The sequence below is a fragment of the Neophocaena asiaeorientalis genome, unplaced genomic scaffold (assembly GCF_003031525.2).
Source record: "Neophocaena asiaeorientalis asiaeorientalis breed wild unplaced genomic scaffold, Neophocaena_asiaeorientalis_V1.1 scaffold30, whole genome shotgun sequence".
NCBI lineage: Eukaryota > Metazoa > Chordata > Mammalia > Artiodactyla > Phocoenidae > Neophocaena > Neophocaena asiaeorientalis.
Window position 1 is genome coordinate 251,096 of NW_020174923.1, and position 18,385 is coordinate 269,480.

At 39.3% G+C, this 18,385-nt stretch overlaps 1 protein-coding gene across 7 annotated transcripts in view; it reads left to right on the top strand.

Moving 5' to 3' along the window:
* Nucleotides 1-18,385, top strand: part of HELZ (helicase with zinc finger) — a 148,365-nt gene that overhangs the window by 101,886 nt on the left and 28,094 nt on the right. For 6 of the 7 annotated variants that reach the window (XM_024760673.1, XM_024760672.1, XM_024760677.1 and 3 more), the window contains 6 exons: nt 708-898; nt 2,618-2,825; nt 11,347-11,426; nt 15,372-15,924; nt 16,321-16,567; nt 17,366-17,882. In XM_024760673.1, coding sequence (XP_024616441.1) covers nt 708-898; nt 2,618-2,825; nt 11,347-11,426; nt 15,372-15,924; nt 16,321-16,567; nt 17,366-17,882 — 1,796 coding nt within the window. The remainder of the gene's footprint in view (nt 1-707; nt 899-2,617; nt 2,826-11,346; nt 11,427-15,371; nt 15,925-16,320; nt 16,568-17,365; nt 17,883-18,385) is intronic. The other variant, XM_024760678.1, reaches the window with a different exon arrangement.

Consider the following 18,385-nt stretch of genomic DNA (forward strand, 5'->3'; position numbering starts at 1 on the left):
TGGAGAGAGAGTGAGACACACACACACACACACACACACACACACACACACACTCTCTGACACTTTGGAGCTCATGTAACTCTTTTATTCAACACATCTGTTCTTTTGAATGCTTTGATATGTCATTTCTGAAAAGAGGTGATTTTGTAGGTACCAAGGTACATATATATAGAAGTTTTGAGGATGAACATTTAAGCCTCCTATGCAACATAAGTTTTTGGAACATATTTATATCCTACAAATGTTGGGTATACAAATTTTCAAGATAAAGTTTATTTAAGTGATCTAAAATGTTGCAGAATTATGCTCTTAAAACAATAACTGCTTAACTGTTTTGTATGTGGCTGTGCTACAGTTGCAACTCAAAACTTTATTCTGAAGCATTGTTTACGTTTTCTAGCCTCAGAAGAATGTTTACTGTATGGTTTTCTCTCTTGAAGGACACATCTCCAGCTCCTTGCAAGACATTTAAAATTATGCTAGTTTTTACAAGGAATACTTTGTATATCTCAAGCTAATTTTAGGAAATATGGTAAAGTGATTGTTTTTTTAATATGCTCTACTCTTTCACACTGATAACTCTTTGAATATAAGATACCTTATGGCAAAGCTGGGGAATGTGTTTTGCTGTTGGATGATTTTAATTATTTTTGTCTACGTGAATATGTACAGCTATTGAGTGCATCCTTTCTCTATTTGTTTTTCAGTTCAGCCCAATCCTTCTGTGCTTATTGGCAACCCTATTAGAGCATATACCCCTCCACCTCCTCTTGGACCTCACCCAAATTTGGGGAAATCTCCAAGCCCTGTTCAAAGAATAGATCCTCACACTGGGACAAGTATTCTTTATGTACCTGCCGTCTATGGAGGGAATGTAGTTATGTCCGTGCCTTTACCTGTAAGTAGATGTTTAAGACACTCTCTATTGAATGAATAAGATAAAATAGGCTTCGCTAACTTAGTGACTATCCCAAATAGTGTTCTACTAATCTGTCTCTCTCTTTTCTTTTTTTTTTTGGTTTTCAATGTCTGTAAGCTTCTTTCATTCAAAGCAGCTCTTATGACCAAAGAAATGTGAATTGTTGCTTAAAATTTGTTACTATTTTGTCAGTGGCTATGAAGAAATCTGTAAATTGGGTGTTTTGATTGAAAAGCCTTTGTATTAAGTATTTTTACTGGGGAAAATTGGGCCAAAAGTTAACAGAGCTAGTAAATTGGACTCTTGTTTTGTAAAGTGATGTTTTATTTTATCTTTTGCTTTTTCATTCTTATATAATTCACTAACCCTAAGAAACACAGTTCTTTGGAGGAGGGAAAAAGGTTTGGATTAGCCTAGCTCCCTTGGATCTAAATTTATCTGAGAAATTCCACACCTTATGAAATCCTACTGGCACTTAAAAACATTATTAAATCATTTCTAAGACTATAGATTTTTAGAGGGCTTCCATCTTATGTTAAAACTCATTTTTCTTTTCTTTAAGATTTTTGAGTATTTTGGTAATTAAAAAAATTTGCTGTTTACTAATATTTCCAAATTCAGGAATTTTAGCCTAGAAAATATTTCTTCATTTAAGATAAGTACTGTAGTTTCAGGTAGAGGTGATCATTGTCAAGGATCTTTGGCACCCCTGCCTACACCCCCAAAATGCAAAAACGCCTGGCTGCCAACATTTTTCAGCCATGTTGGTCATGGTGGTTCACAATCCCGGCAGCCAGTGAGAATAACTGTCAATAAGAAATATGTCATTTATGTCGACTCCCCATAGACTTTCCATTTTAGCTGAGTTATTTCTTCCCAGACAGCCTGGCAACATTATACATCATCTGCTTTAAATAGTAAGCCCCTTGGGATTTATATTTCATTTTACTAGGTCAAAGAGACTTTTAAAGATTTCTAAGAGTCTGAATTTAACAGTTGTATTATAATAAAATAATAGGGGTGGTAGCTCAGATGTCATTGTGTTTATTCATTTTATATTAATATGCAGAGATTATATATTTTGACACACCTAAAGAAATTTTCTGTTTCTGTGGTTTAATTAATCAGAAGCATTAATTAAATTAATGACCTGTTTGAATTTTGCCTACAGTAAATGAACATTAAATGATTTGGTTATTCATATAAAATAGTAATACATATTTTTTGAGTTGAGACTCCTTAGACTGAATTTTTTCTTAAATTTTTTCCCTGTTCTCTTATTCAAGTTTATTAAACTGTATATCTATGCAATTATGACTTTAAAAGACAGTTTTCATGGTAATCAGTGACATATATGCATTCATACTGAGGGAAAATGATTCAAGACTATAAAATGATTTGATGCCTCAAGGAATAATTACCAATTTTAAGTCCTTGATTTCTTCCTAACCTAGTGTGTAAGGGAAATGGTCAGTTTTCCCTTACATACTAAAGATTCAAGGAGCTTTTTTTTTTTTTTTTTTTTTTTTTTTGCCAGTTGAGATATAGCAGTCATTCTGCCAGTTGGTACTATTAGCATTCATTTTGATAAAATTAACATCTCTGTGTGTGTTTGCTCTTTCCTAATTAATAGCACTATAGCAGTTTGCCTTTCAAAATGTACTGAAAGCAATTATTTTATTTCTTATAATAACCTAGGTACCATGGACAGGATACCAGGGTAGGTTTGCAGTTGATCCTCGAATCATTACACACCAGGCAGCCATGGCCTACAATATGAACCTCTTACAGACACATGGGCGGGGGTCTCCTATACCTTATGGCCTTGGGCATCACCCACCTGTCAGCATAGGGCAGACGCAAAACCAGCATCAGGAGAAGGACCAACATGAGCAGAGTCGAAACGGTGAGTTGCTGCTGTCCTCGTGCCCCTAAACTGACGACATGCCAGGTTGTATCAACGCATAAGCTTCCTTTAACAGTGCGAGTGTTAACTCGTTCATAGATTATAAGCCTTTTCGAGGAGGAATCTGATGTAAAAACTGTGGATCCTCTCTCCAGAAGATACAGATATGTGCACAGATACAAAACTTAGATGTAACCTACCACTTACGATTGATGGTATCAATTTCCTGGAAAAATGTTAATATTTAGATTTTTTTTAAATGGTAGTCATTTAAAACTGAGACAGAAAACCCTCTCCTGTTAAACATTTTTGTTGACCCAAAATATTTTTGTAGCATACTAAACATTACTGCTACTGTGGCAATAGTTTATTTAAAGTAGTTATTTCTTATGCAAATCGTAGTCTCTTGTCTACTAGAATTATAAATAAGGAAAAATTGCCCTGTGTAATTTTTAAAGTCAGGTTTATTGAGGTATAATTTATATAGAGTAAAATCCACCCTTTTAGAATGTAATTTGATGTGTTTTGACAAGTACACAGAGCTGTTCGCCACCACCAGTATCAAGATTCAGGGTGTCTACATTTCAAACAACTCCCTCCTGTCCCTTTGCAGTCACTTTCCTCCTCCAGCCCCAGCCCTGGGCAACCACTGATCTGACTTTTGTGCCTATACCTTGGTCTTTCCTCTAGTTTGTCATATAAATGGAATCATAGTGTCTGGCTTCATTCACTTAGCTTAGTGCTTTTGAGATTTATTTGTGTTGTCTGTGTCAGTTGTTTGTTCCTTGTTGCTGTTGATGAGTATTCCCTTATATGGATGAACCACAGTGTTTTTTACCTCTCCATCAGTTGTTTTTATCTATCCTTAATTATTTCTAATTTTTGGCTCTTATGAGTAAAGCTGCTGTGAACATACGTATTGAAGATATTTTCATTTCTCTTGGGTAAATACCCAGGATTGAGCTTGTTGAGCACATTTGTTAACGTTATAAGAAACTGCCATACTGTTTTCCAAAGTGGCCAAACCATCTTTCATTTCTGGTATGTGTGAGATTTCCAGTTGCTCCACATTCTCATTAGTACTTGGTATTGTCAGTCTTTTTAATTTTACCCTTGCTTATGGGTATCTGATAGTATCTGATTGTTGTATTAATTTGCATGTTCCTAATGACTAATGATGTTGAGTATCTTTTCATTGGGCTTATTTGCCACCTGTATATCTTTGATGAAGTGTCTATCTGTATCTTTTGTCCACTTTTTTATTGGTTTGTCTTACGAAGTTATAAGAGTTCTGTATACATTCTGAATACAAATCTTTAATTAGATATATGTTTTGAAAATATTTTCTCCCAGGATATGGCTTGCCTTTTGATTTTCTTAACAGTATCTTTCAAAGAATAAAAGTTTTCCTTTTTGATGAAGTCCAGTTTATCCAATTTCTTCTTCTTTGGGTCATGTTTTTGGTGTTAACGTCAAATTTTTTTTGCCTAATCCAAGATCACAAAGATCTTCCGGGTTTTTTTCTAGACGTTTCATAGTCTTAGCTCTTATATTAGGTCTCCTTTGAGTTAATTTTTATATGTGGTGTGAGGTAAGAATTGAAGGGTTCTTTTGTTCTCATTTTGTTTTGTTTTTACATATATGTATGCTCAGTTGTTCTAACACCGTTTGTTGAAAATACTCTCCTTCCTCCATTAAGATGACTTGGTACCTTTGTTGAAAATCAGTTTACTGCCTATGTGAAGTCTCTATCATCTTCTATTGATGCATATGTTTGTTCATGCCAAATATACTGTTGATTACTGTAGCTTCATAAAAGTCTTCAAATCAGGTAGTATGAGTCCTCCAACTTTGTTTTTCTTTTTCAAAATTGTGTATTCCAGGTCCTTTGCACTTCCACATACATTTTAGAATCAGCTCGCGAGTTTCTACAAAAAAAAGCCTGCTGGGATTTTGATTGGGATTGTGTGGAATCTGTAGGTCAATTTGGAGGAGAGCTGACATCTTAATATTTAGTCTTCTGTTATATGAACGTGGTGTCTCTCTCTTCTTTAAGGTCTTTACTTTCAGCCTTTTAAAAAAAAGAGTTTTCAGAATACAACTCTTGCACTTATTTTGTTAAGGCAAAAGCTTAGATTAATAGAGGTATCTTAGTGTTAGAATTTTCCTCCTCAGTAGTGTATCCCACAAAATTCCAGTGTTCTATTTTTATTTCATTCAGTTCAGTACACTTTCTAGTTTCTCTTAAAATTAGATCCATGGATTATTTAGAAAGGTGAGTTTGGGTGAGTTATTGGGGATTTTCTAAGAATTTTTCTGTTAACTGATTCCTAGTTTTAATTCCACTGTGGTAAGGGAACATATTTTGCATGACTTGAATCCTTTTGAATTTATTGAGATTTCTTTTATGGCTCAGGATATGGTCTATCTTTATAAATGTTCCATGTACATTTGAGAAGAATGGAGTGCTCTAGTGCTATAGGTCAAGTTGGTTGATACGATTGTTCAAGTCTACTTTATCTTTGCTGATTTTCTGTCTACGTTGAAAAAAAAGAATATTGAGAGAATATTGAATTCTCCAAATATAATTGGTATTTATCTATTTTTCTTTAAAGTTTTAAAATTTAATTTATTTTTTATATAGCAGGTTCTTATTGGTCATCAATTTTATACACATCAGTGTATACATGTCAATCCCAATCACCCAATTCATCACACCACCATCCACCACTGCCACTTTCCCCCCTTGGTGTCCATACATTTGTTCTCTGCATCTGTGTCTCTATTTCTGCCCTGCAGACCGGTTCATCTGTACCATTTTTCTACATTCCACATATATGTGTTAATATACGATATTTGTTTTTCTCTTTCTGACTTATTTCACTCTTTGTGACAGTCTCAGGATCCATCCACGTCTCTACCAATGATGCAATTTCATTCCTTTTTATGGTTGAGTAATATTCCATTGCATACATGTACTACATCTTCTTCATCCATTTGTCTGTCGATGGGCATTTAGGTTGCTTCCATGACCTGGCTATTGTTAATAGTGCTGCAGTGAACATTGTGGTGCATGTGTCTTTTTGTATTATGGTTTTCTCTGGGTATATTATGCTCAGTAGTGGGATTGCTGGGTCATATGGTAATTCTATTTTTAGTTGGTTTTGTTTTGTTTTTTTGCGGTACGCGGACCTCTCACTGCTGTGGCCACTCCCGTTGCGGAGAACAGGCTCCGGATGCACAGGCTCAGCGGCCATGGCTCATGGGCCCAGCCGCTCCGTGGTATGTGAGATCTTCCCGGACTGGGGCACGAACCCGTGTCCCCTGCATCGGCAGGTGGACTCTCAACCACTGTGCCACCAGGGAAGCCCTATTTTTAGCTTTTTAAGGAACTTCCATACTGTTCTCCATAGTGGCTGTATCAATTTGCATTCCCACCAACAGTGCAAGAGGGTTCCCTTTTCTCCACACCCTCTCCAGCATTTGTGGTTTGTAGATTTTCTGATGAGGCCCATTCTAACCGAAGTCATTTAAAGCTTGTGTTTCCTTATTAATTTTCTGTCTGGATGATCTGTCCATTGGTGCAAGTGAAGTGTTAATGTCCCTCACTATTACTGTTTTACTGTCGATTTCCTCTTTTATACCTGTTAGCAGTTGCCTTATGTATTGAGGTGCTCCCATGTTGGGTGCATATATAATTGTTATATCTTCTTCTTGGATTGATCCCTTGATCATTATGTAGTGTCCTTCCTTGTCTCTTGTAACATTCTTTATTTAAAGTCTATTTTATCTGGTATGAATATTGCTACTCCAGCTTTCTTTTGATTTCCATTTGCATGGAATATCCTTTTTCATCCCCTCCCTTTCACTCTGTATGTGGCCCTAGGTCTGAAGTGGGTCTCTTGTAGACAGCATATGTATGGGTCTTGTTCCTGTATCTATTCAGCGAGCCTGTGTCTTTTGGTTGGAGCATTTAATCCATTCACGTTTAAGGTAATTATCAATATATATGTTCCTATCACCATTTTCTTAATTGTTATGGGTTTGTTTTTGTAGGTCCTTTTCTTCTCTTGTGTTTCCCACTTAGAGAAGTTCCTTTAGCATTTGTTGTAGAGCTGGTTTGTTGGTGCTGAATTCTCTTAGCTTTTGCTTGTCTATAAAGCTTTTGATTTCTCCATCAAATCTGAATGAGATCCTTGCCCTGTAGAGTAATCTTGGTTGTAGGTTCTTCCCTTTGATCACTTTAACTATATCATGCCACTCCTTTCTGGGTTGTAGAGTTTCTGCTGAGAAATCAGGTGTTAACCTCATGGGAGTTCCCTTGTATGTTATTTGTCGTTTTTCCCTTGTTGCTTTCAATAATTTTTCTTTGTCTTTAATTTTTGTCAATTTTATTACTGTGTATCTCGTTGTATTTCTCCTTGGGTTTATCCTATCTGGGACTCTTTGCACTTCCTGGACTTGGGTGGCTATTTCCTTTACCATGTTAGGGAAGTTTTCGACTGTAATCTCTTCAGATATTTTTTCGGGTCCTTTCTCTCTCTCTTCTCCTTCTGGGACCCCTATAATGGGAATGTTGTTGTGTTTAATGTTGTCCCAGAGGTCTCTGGCTGTCTTCATTTCTTTTCATTCTTTTTTTCTTTATTCTCTTGCATGGCAGTGAATTCCACAATTCTGTCTTCCAGGTCACTTATCCGTTCTTCTGCCTCAGTTATTCTGCTATTGATTCCTTGTAGTGTAGTTTTCATTTCAGTTATTGTGTTGTTCGTCTCTGTTTGTTTGTTCTTTAATTCGTCCAGGTCTTTGTTAAACATTTCTTACATCTTCTTGATCTTTGCCTCCATTCTTTTTCCGAGGTCCTGGATCATCTTCACTATCATTATTCTGAATTCTTTTTCTGGAAGGTTGCCTATCTCCACTTCATTTAGTTGTTTTTCTGGGGTTTTATCTTGTTTCTTCATCTGGTACATAGTCCTCTGCCTTTTCATTTTGTCTGTCTTTCTGTGAATATGGTTCTCCCTCCACAGGTTGCAGCATTGTAGTTCTTCTTGCTTCTGCTGTCTGCCCTCTGGTGCATGAGGCTATCTAAGAGGCTTGTGCAAGCTTCCTGATGGGAGAGACTGGTGGTGGGTAGAGCTGGGTGTTGCTCTGGTGGGCAGAGCTCAGTAAAACTTTAATCCACTTGTCTGCTGATGGGTGGGGTTGGGTTCCCTCCCTGTTGGTTGTTCAGCCTGAGGCGACCCAGCACTGGAGCCTACTGGCTCTTTGGCAAGGCTAATGGTGGACTCTGGGAGGGCTCGTGCCAAGGAGTGCTTCCCAGAACTTCTGCTGGCCAGTGTCCTTGTCCCCACAGTGAGCCATAGCCACCCCCTGCCTCTGCAGGAGCCCCTCCAACACTAGCAGGTAGGTCTGGTTCAGTCTCCTGTGGGGTCACTGCTCCTTCCCCTGGGTCCCGATGCACATACTGCTTTGTGTGTGCCCTCCAAGTGTGGAGTCTCTCTTTCCCCCAGTCCTGTCGAAGTCCTGCAGTCAAATCCCACTAGGCTTCAAAGCCTGATTCTCTGGGAATTCCTCCTCCCATTGCCGGACCCCCGGTTTGGGAAGCCTGACGTGGGGCTCAGAACCTTCACTCCAGTGGGTGGACTTCGTGGTGTAAATGGTCTCCAGGCTGTGAGTCCCCCGCCAGCGGTCACGGGGTTTGATCGTATTGTGATTGCGCCCCTCCAACGGGCTCATTGCGGCGGCGCCTTTGTCTTTGGATGTGGGGTATCTTTTTTTTTTAAACATCTTTATTGGAGTATAATTGTTTTACAATGGTGTGTTAGTTTCTGCTGTATGACAAAGTGAATCAGCTGTACATATACATATATCCCCGTATCCCCTCCCTCTTGCGTCTCCCTCCCACCCTCCCTATCCCACCCCTCTAGGTGGTCACAAAGCACCGAGCTGATCTCCCTGTGCTGTGCGGCTGCTTCCCAGTAGCTATCTGTTTTACATTTGGCAGTGTATATATGTCCATGGCACTCTCTCACTTCATCCCAGCTTACCCTTCCCCCTCCCCGTGTCCTCAAGTCCATTCTCTATGCCTGCATCTTTATTCCTGTCCTACCCCTAGGTTCATCAGAACCTTTTTTTTTTTAGATTCCATATATTTGTGTTAGCATACGGTATTTGTTTTTCTCTTTCTGACTTACTTCACTGTGTATGACACACTCTAGGTCCATCCACCTCAGTACAAATAACTCAGTTTCGTTTCCTTCTATGGCTTAGTAATACTCCATTGTATATATGTGCCACATCTTCTTTATCCATTCATCTGTCGTTAGACACTTAGGTTGCTTCCATGTCCTGGCTATTGTAATTAGTGCTGCAATGAACATTGTGGTACATGACTCTTTTTGAATTATGGTTTTCTCAGGGTATATGCCCAGGAGTGGGATTGCTGGGTCCTATGGTAATTCTATTTTTAGTTCTTTAAGGAACCTCCATACTGTTCTCCATAGTGGCTGTATCAATTTACATTCCCATCAACAGTGTATGAAGGTTCCTGTTTCTCCACACCCTCTCCAGCATTTATTGTTGTAGATTTTTTGCTGATGGCCATTCTGACCAGTGTGAGGTGATACCTCATTGTAGTTTTGATTTGCATTTCTCTAATGATTAGTGATGTTGAGCGTCCTTTCATGTGTTTGTTGGCAGTCTGTATATCTTCTTTGGAGAAATGTCTATTTAGGTCTTCTGCCCATTTTTGGATTGGGTTGTTTGTTTTTTTGATATTGAGCTGCTTGTATATTTTGGAGATTAATCCTTTGTTGGTTGCTTCCTTTGTAAATATTTTCTCCCATTCTGAGAGTTCTTTAACTTAACACTGTTTACTTTCCCATTTATGTTTTACCACTTAGGTACAGAAAAGGAACCTCAGAGTATTTCAGGTTTTCCTCTTCTGGTCTTTATCTGTTGTTATCATGCATTTATTTTACTTTTCCTATGTTATAAGCCTCAACCATTGTTATTTTCATTTAAAGAGCCAAGTATCTTTTTGAAGAGTTTTAAATAACAAGAAAAATAATCTTTTATATCTATCCATGTAGTTAGTAACTCTGGTAATCTTGATTTCTTTCTGTATATTCATGTTTCTATTTCAGTAATTTTTCTTCTGCCCGAAGGACTTCTTTTAACATTCCTTGTAGTTCAGGTCTGCTGGCAGTGAATTCTTTCAGCATTTGTGTGTCTGAAAATGTTTTTATTTACAGAGTATAGAGTCTTGGTTGATAGTTTTTATCTTTCAGTATTTTAATGATGTTACTCTGCTGTTTTCTTGCTTACATTATTTTTAGTGAGAAATCTGATGTCATCCTTATCTTTGCTTTTCTGCATATAACATGTCTTTTTTTTCTCTGACTGCTTTTAAGAACTTATTTTTATACTGGTTTTAGTAATTTGTTTATGATGAAATGATATTCCTTGGTGTAGTTTTCTTCATGATTCTTGTGTTTGTGGTTTGTTGAGCTTCTTGTATCTGTGGGTTTACAGTTTTCATCAATTTGGTAATTTTTGACCTTTATTCAGAAATTGTTTCTGTCTCATCTCTTTTTCTCTTCAGGAATTCCAACTACCCATTTATTATGCTTCTTAAAGTTACCCCACAGTTCACAGATGCTCTTTTCATCTTTTAAAAAATTCTTTTTTCTTTTTGTGTTTCACTTGCATTGTTTCTATTGCTATGCCTTCAAGTTCACCACGTTTCTCTTCTGCAGTGTCTAAACGTCTGCTAATTCCATCCAGTGTATTTTTCATCTCAGACATTGTAGTTTTCATTTCTTAAAGTTTAGTAGTAAGGCTATTCTGGCACAAAGTTCCAGTGGCATTCTTAAAAGAATGTTTTCAAGGAAGAACCCAAATTAAGGATTCTTTCAAGGGATTTAAAATATCCAGTAGTTAGTTCTTATAGATTAAAAGCCTTTCACGTGTGGAACTAGCATTGTCTATTATAATTGTGATTTTTTTAACCGTAATATTGCTTCCTTTAATGTTTGTCATCCACTTATATTTAGTTTGATATCTGTTACTTTTAAAAGTATAACTGCATTCTTTTCAGAATATCTTTATTTAGTTTAGATTCCTTTACTAAATTACATTGACGCATTATTTGGATTTTTGCATTCGTAAATGGCCAAAGTAGTAAACCTTTATAAATAGGCCTTTTCTATGTCTAGTTTAAGAAAATGAGGCTGTAAATTCCTGGAGAATGGGCAGTTATCTTTGGAGTTAGTTGATATTTTAAGGTTATTCCCTTATTAAGTTTTTGCCTTGTCAGAGAGATTTGCTTCATTTATAAATTTTCTTTCTTGCAGAGAAATTGCAACTCTGAAGATTTAAGAACAAATCCCAAGCAGTAATAATTAATAATTGTTGAAAAATGTTTAAAATATTCTGCTTCTTTGTCGAATATTGGATAGTCATTGGCATTTTGTAACATCTACTGAAGACAATTTATAAGAATTTTGAAATATTTTCTTAGGTAAAAGTGATACAAATAATCCTGGACCTGAAATTAATAAGATTCGGACACCAGAGAAAAAGCCTACAGAATCAAAACAGGTATGTGGTTTACCTTTAGTGAATGCATTGTTCTAATGGAGTTAGTTTGATTGATCATCTTGGAATCCTGGTATTTTAAAGAAAATTATCTACCTTTTTATGTATATCTTTTATGTTTGTTGTTTCATGAGGATCTGGTGGGTCATGTTGCACTCTCTCCCTCCACCTTTTCTTTGTCTACGCTATTTTATTTATCAGAATACTTTTTTCAAATTGTGTTATTTAGCAATAGACTTGAATTCAGAGACTTCCAATGATAAAGTAATAAATGAAGACACAGCTATAGATGTGTTACTAAAAATTATCTCAGATTGGGAAGAGCTGTTATAGTGTGAAAGGAAGACTTAACTTCCTCAAGTCCCTCACCTTGTCCTCTCGTCACACCTGCTGCGTGCATCCTTAACTCTTAACCTGTTTGTTCATCTGGTTTTTCTGCTTCTGTGCTCATGAACCAGTGAGGGAAAATCAAATCATTGGTTGAATTAGTGCCACTGGAAACTCATGCTTTCTGATCTCAGGGAACCTGTGGGGTGCCTCCCCATTTCTTTTGTACGTGCCTGGCTCCCTTTGCCCAGTTTTCTCAGCAGCTCTTCTGTTGCCTGCTTACCTCCTACCTGTTATTCTTACGATCAGGGGATGACCTTGCCTTAGAGTGAAATTCATCAGGATTTCACGCTCTTAACTCAGAACTTTAGTCCTCACACTTTTCCTGTGTCCTTGAACATCCTTCTATATCACCGATCTCAGAGGAAGAGTTTCCATTAAGACTTATCTCTCCTCTTCCGGTCACCTCACAGAACTTGTCCCTTCTCTTCATTTATCTTCAGATTCTTTCCAGCTACTCGTTCTTCCTCCTCAGCCTGTAAGTAAAGTGATTGATAGACTGTTTTTATAAAAGATACTTTATTTGGCCTTTATTTCCTTTATATAGCTACTGCCTAATTTCTCCTTTTCCCCCTCATCTCTTATTTGTCCCTTAACCAACACAGACTAGTACTAGGCCTTAACATTTCACTAAAACTGTTGAGCTCAAAGTGACCAGGGACTTCCCCGGCGGTCCAGTGGTTAGGACTCCGCACTTTCCCTGCCATGGGCCTGGGTTCGATCCCTGGTTAGGGAACTAAGATCCTGCAAGTGGTGCAGCCAAAGGAAAACAAAACAAAACTCAAAGTGACCAAATCTTATGAACATGCTTCAGTTGTAGCCTTACTTGACTTTTCTTTGGTATTTGGCACTATTTTCTACCTCTTTCTTCTTGACCACCTTGTTTCTTTTGGTTTCTTTGATACACATTTCTACTTATCACAACTCTTGCTACATGATCTTCTGTCTCTTTTATAATTTCCTGTCCACCCCTTCCCATCTGTCCCTAGGCCTTAAGTTGGGGTTTCCCAGGGTTCTGTCATGGTCCCATATAACTCTCTCTGCATTCTGTGCTTTCTTACCATAAACTAGTCCAATTCCACAATTTCCATTACTTGCTCCCTGATGGTGACTTCCAAATCTGTATCTGCAACCTCAGGCTGGCTTTAAGCAACTGTTCTCTGTTTTCAGGTACTTATGCCTCATCAGCAGCCCTGACTCACAGTTTATACAACTGGAAGGGCTCAGTACCCACTGGAGGAGCTGCAGTGCCAATTAGGCAGCCAGGGGAGCTTGCTGATAGAGTAAGAGGGAAGCAGCAGTGAGAGTAGGCGTCCTGTGTGTTTGGGAACGGGTGCAGAGAGAAAGCAGAGGGCGTGTGCGGCGGTACAGCAGCAGCACCGGTAGTCAGAGGACCAGGATTAGGGTTAGGACAGACCCAACTGGGAGAGTCTTAGGTGCTGTCAGAGCAGCTGAAGCCAAGACAGCCAAACGTCTCTCACGTCTTTCTTTAAAATTTTCTGTTGTGGTCTTTCCCTGTTAGGGGACTAGGCAACCTGATAGACATGTTTCATTTTCTTTTCCACCCTGATGCTTCGTCCTGGGGCCTAGGGGGAAAATGTCCTAGCTCTCCTTGACTCAGGATTAAGAGGAAAGCAATAGAGGAGAATCTAATTCTGATAATATTAGAGTCAGACTCCTTCAGACTTTACAGTCATCTCCCCTGCTTAGCCTGTTGTAGTATCGTAGAGGAGCACAGTCTTGATCTAAATTTCTGCGACACTGGCCCAGCTTCTTGTCCAGCTCAAAGTCAGAAGTGAAGAAGGCAATTGAAACATCAGCTTATCCACGGACACAACCTTGACATCTAATCATGGTCACCCTCATGCAATCAGCGTGTGCCTGTCAACAGTATCTTCTGGAGAAAGGTGTATCTCAGCTGAAATGTCGCTTCAGTCATTAAAAAGATGAAGATTTATAGGGGAAAATGTTTGTTGATAAAGAGCCTTAATCAGGTTCTGAGACAGTTGAAGAGCAGGCATTGCAGCTGCCTGGGAAGACTGGAGCAGAGTTACCATCCATCTCATTTCATTTCTGAGATAATTTATACATACCCAGTAGTCTTCAGGGTCTTATTGGCCAGATTTAACGTTGGTCCATTTGAGCTAGACATGAGGATGCTCTTGGGGCATCATTGGCACATCGCAGCCATCTGTGGCAATAGCTTGGTTGCCGGGTTACCCCAGCTTCAATGCAGGAACAAACTGCTTGTTCTGTCTTCTTGAGAGTGGTCAGTTTCATGTCACTTAAGATCAGACTTGTGTTTCAGAAGGATGACAGCACTCCCTAGCTTAAAAACCTTTGGTAGCTTGCCACAGTTTACAGGATTAAGAACATGTTTATTCTCAGTATTGACTCATTCAGGGTCTCATGTAATTGGGCTTCTGCAGTTTCATCTGATTTCAAGAAGGGGAAGATTCGCATGTAAGTCCAGTTGTAGCTCTATGTGCACAGAACTTCTCGTCTCAAATCTGCTTCAGTGTATAAGCTGTTATTACCTTTATCTAGTATGTACTTCCCTCATACTAGATAAAAAAAACTCCAGCTTTTTATGCAAGATTATCATTATCTCCATGAAGTCACCTTTAATTTTCTCAGGCTCCAGGATGTCATCTCACGTCCTCTTACAACACCTCTAATGTTATGTTTACATGTTGGTATCCTCTACTGGACTCTAAGCCAGAGCTTAGAGCTTAGCAGACTTGTTGTGTGAAAGGCCCGATACTAAATTTTCAGGCTTTGTGGGCCATGTGGTTTCTGTTGCAGCCGCTCACCTCTGCCATTGTAGTGAGGAAGCAGCCGTAGATAGTGTGTCAATTTGCACAACTGTGGCTGTGTTCCAGTAACACTTTATGCACAGAAATCCGGTGGACTGGAAGTGGCCTGGGGGTCGTAGTTTGCCAACCCCCGCTCTGCACTCCTGGGGGTACAGACTGAGTCTGACTGTTTTTTTATCTCCAGCCCCAGGCACAGTGTCCTTGGTAGGCCCTCAGTAAGTGTTTGTTGAAGGAATAATGGCAAAAATTGACAGCCAAGCTTTTAATGCAAAGGCGATATAGTACTTTTTTTGTTGTTCACTTCAAAGTTATTTAGACTGAGACTTTTTTTATATTAATATAGATACGTTTGAGGAAGAGATGTACAAAAACAATAAAATCAGAAGGAAAGAACACATTTTAATGATTTATATCAGAAGGAAGTAAATGGTTATCTTTCCAAGGAAGAAAGTGTGAAAATAAAAATAATGTTTTTAAAGGAATTAAAGTGGATATGCTAATAAAATAGTAGTATCTTTCCTTGTGACTCACATTTAATATGTGGGTTTTTTTCTGTTTCATCGTTCCTAATTTAAAGAATATTCCCTCATTTGATTGTCAGAAAGTGATTTATTGGGCCCCCAGCGCTCCTGCTATTACAGATAAGAATGGATCATATCTTTTAGATGTGCTAGGGGTGGGAAAAGGCGGTGAACCACAGGACTTAGATCTTCCTCAGCTAAAAAAATACTTCTTCTTTTTTTAGTTGGATTTGGAATCAAATCCACAGAACAGAAGTCCTGAATCACGTCCTGGTGTTGTTTATCCCAAATTTCATCGCAAAGACAATCTCAACCCAAGACACATAAGTCTCCCTGTTCCTGCTCCCCATGCACAGTATGCAGTGCCCAGTCGCCATTTTCATCCACTTCCCCAGCTGCCAAGACCACCGTTTGCAATTCCACAGCAGCACGCCTTGTCAAGTCAGCAGCAGAATAATTTGCCTGAACAACCAAATCAGATGCCGCCCCACCCGAATCAGGGAGTCCCGCAGCAGAATCCGCTGGGTCAGCCGCCTCCTCAGCTTTCTGCTGCCTGTCAGGCAGGCCCCAACAGTGCTTTTTTTAATACTCCGGTTTCTCATCGACCACAGTCCCCTCCTGCAGAGGCTGCACTTCCTGAGCAGCAGCCCCCTCCCATGCTGCAGGGGGGCCACAGTCCTCTGCGAGCCATTGCGCAGCCCGGCCCCATTCTTCCTTCACATCTGAATAACTTCGCTGATGAGAACCCCCCAGGACTGCCTGTAGGAGAGGCTTTAGGTAAGTTCTCTGATCGCTGCTGGATGTGACAAGTTCAGAGATGATTTACTCAAATGACATTGCTGTACAATATTTCTTGAATCAGGATTGATTCATTTCTTCAAGTAACGCCAGCAAAAGAATCAATCAGTTAGTGTGGTAATCAGAATCTAGTTCCAAATGCTATATAATACTAAGCGTCCAGTTGATGTCAGGTTATGTCGTATGTAGGTAAGGAAGAATCATCATCATCCCCATAACGTGAATCACTGGCAAGTTTAGAAAACATATGCTTTCTCCAAAACTCAAATTGTAGCCGTTTCTTTCTGGAGAATATCTGGTTGTAAAAACTCTTGAAAGAATTAACTTGAAACCCGAAATGCTGAAAACGTAAACTTCGCACCAATGTTTCTACAGATCGTGTGCATGGGAGTGTGGCCCTGGAAGCATTACGGCAGCAGCAGGCGCGGCTCCAGCAGTGGAGTGAGCATCACGCCTATCTCAGCCAGGGCAGTGTTCCTTACCCACACCATCACCATCCTCACCCTCACCCTCACCTCCAGCATCTTCCCCAGCCGCCCATTGGATTACATCAGCCACCAGTGAGAGCAGACTGGAAGCTCCCCAGCAGTGCCGAAGATGAAGCAGAAACAGCTGACTCAAGGTATCCCAGCAGACTGACACGAGCCCCTACTGTTTTCCTTCTTGAGTGGTGTCCTTTTAGCCTCAGACTGGAATATTGTCCCAAAGAAATTGGATGCCGGCCTTCTAGGTACATTGCTCCACAGTTCTGTCGATTGACTCTAAAATATAGAGCATCTTTTGAGAAGTAACTCTTCTGAAAATCTAGGCATGGACGACCCGCTGTGGCTCGTAAGTTAATGTGGCCTCTTGCTTTGCAGTCCTTCTGAAAGAAACGTACCATCACTGTGCGTGGTTTTTTCATACTCAGTCATAATGCAAAGAACGCAAAGAGGACAGGATTAAATTAGAGGTCAAAAGTTAAAAATTATAAATTTATCATCAATATGTTTTTTTTCTAGTAGCACGAAATTCTACCGTCTTTTAAGTATAGGTGTTTGAGTGTTCAGTCCTCATTCTAAACTTGTTTTTATGGTGTCATGTGAATGCATTGAAGTGTTTCCTAATCCCTTCTGAATAAGATCCACCATTGTGGTGACGTTTTATAGCCATTAGTTGCCAAAGGCATGTAAAGACCAGGACAGCTGTTTTTACCACCAAGGGAAAAGAGAGAAATCAGATACTTGGGCATATTTAGCGTCTTCAGTTCAACACCTATGAGTGTTAATGCTTCCTGCTCTTGAGATGAATTAACGTTAGTTCTGATTAAATAGTATGCTGTTGTTTGTAAAAATTACACATGTAGTTGATTAAGCTCTCCTTAATGTGATGAAGCTTTTCTTTTGTTTTCTCCTCCTCATATTTCATCATCCTTATGTAGGTTTCAAGACTTAATCAGAGAACTGTCTAATCGTGATCAAAGTGAAACACGGGAACTAGCTGAGATGCCGCCACCTCAATCAAGACTTTTGCAATATAGACAAATTCAGACCAGGAGCCCACCAGCAGTCCCCTCGCCCCCGTCCAGTGCAGACCACAGTACCCACTTTTCCAACTTCAGTGACAGCAGCAGAGACCTCGAAGTAGCCAGCAACCCAGCATTTCCACAGCGCCTGCCGCCGCAGCTGTTCAATTCGCCTTTCTCGTTGCCGTCTGAACACCTCGCCCCTCCTCCCTTGAAATGCCTGGCACCTGATGGAGCATGGACTTTTGCCAGCTTACAGCAGAATCGCCTGATGGGGCCGGGTTTTCCCTATGGCCTACCTCCACTGCCGCCCAGGCCACCGCAGACCCCTTTTGTGCACATGCAGAGCCATCAGCCTGCTGTCAGCCAAGAGCCCTTCCACCCGCTGTCGGCTCGCACGGTGTCGTCCTCTTCGCTCCCCAGCTTAGAAGAGGTAAAATGTCTTTCTTCTGCGCTTCTCCTTTCAGGATCGTTGATTGTGAAAAAGATCAATATTTGTTGGTTTGATGGTGACGGTGGACAGATCTTAACTATATTTAATAGTCTTGTAAAGATAATATTTTCTTGCAACTTGTTTATTTTTCAGCTTCATTTTAAAGAGTTGTTTATTTTTTTATTGAAGTCTAGTTGGTTTACAGTATTGTGTTAGTTTCAGGTGTACAGCAAAGTGATTCAGTTATATATATATTTTTTCAGGTTATTTTCCATTGTAGGTTATTATGAGGTATTGAATACTATTCCCTGTTATACAGCAAATCTTTGTTGCTTATCTGTTTTATTTATAGTATTCTGTATCGGTTAATCCCATACTCCCAATTTATCCCTTCCCCCTCTCCCTGTCCCTTTTGGTAAACCATAAGTTTATTTTCTATGTCTGTGTGTCTGTTTCTGTTTTGTATGTAGATTCATCTGTATTATTTTGTAGATTCCACATGT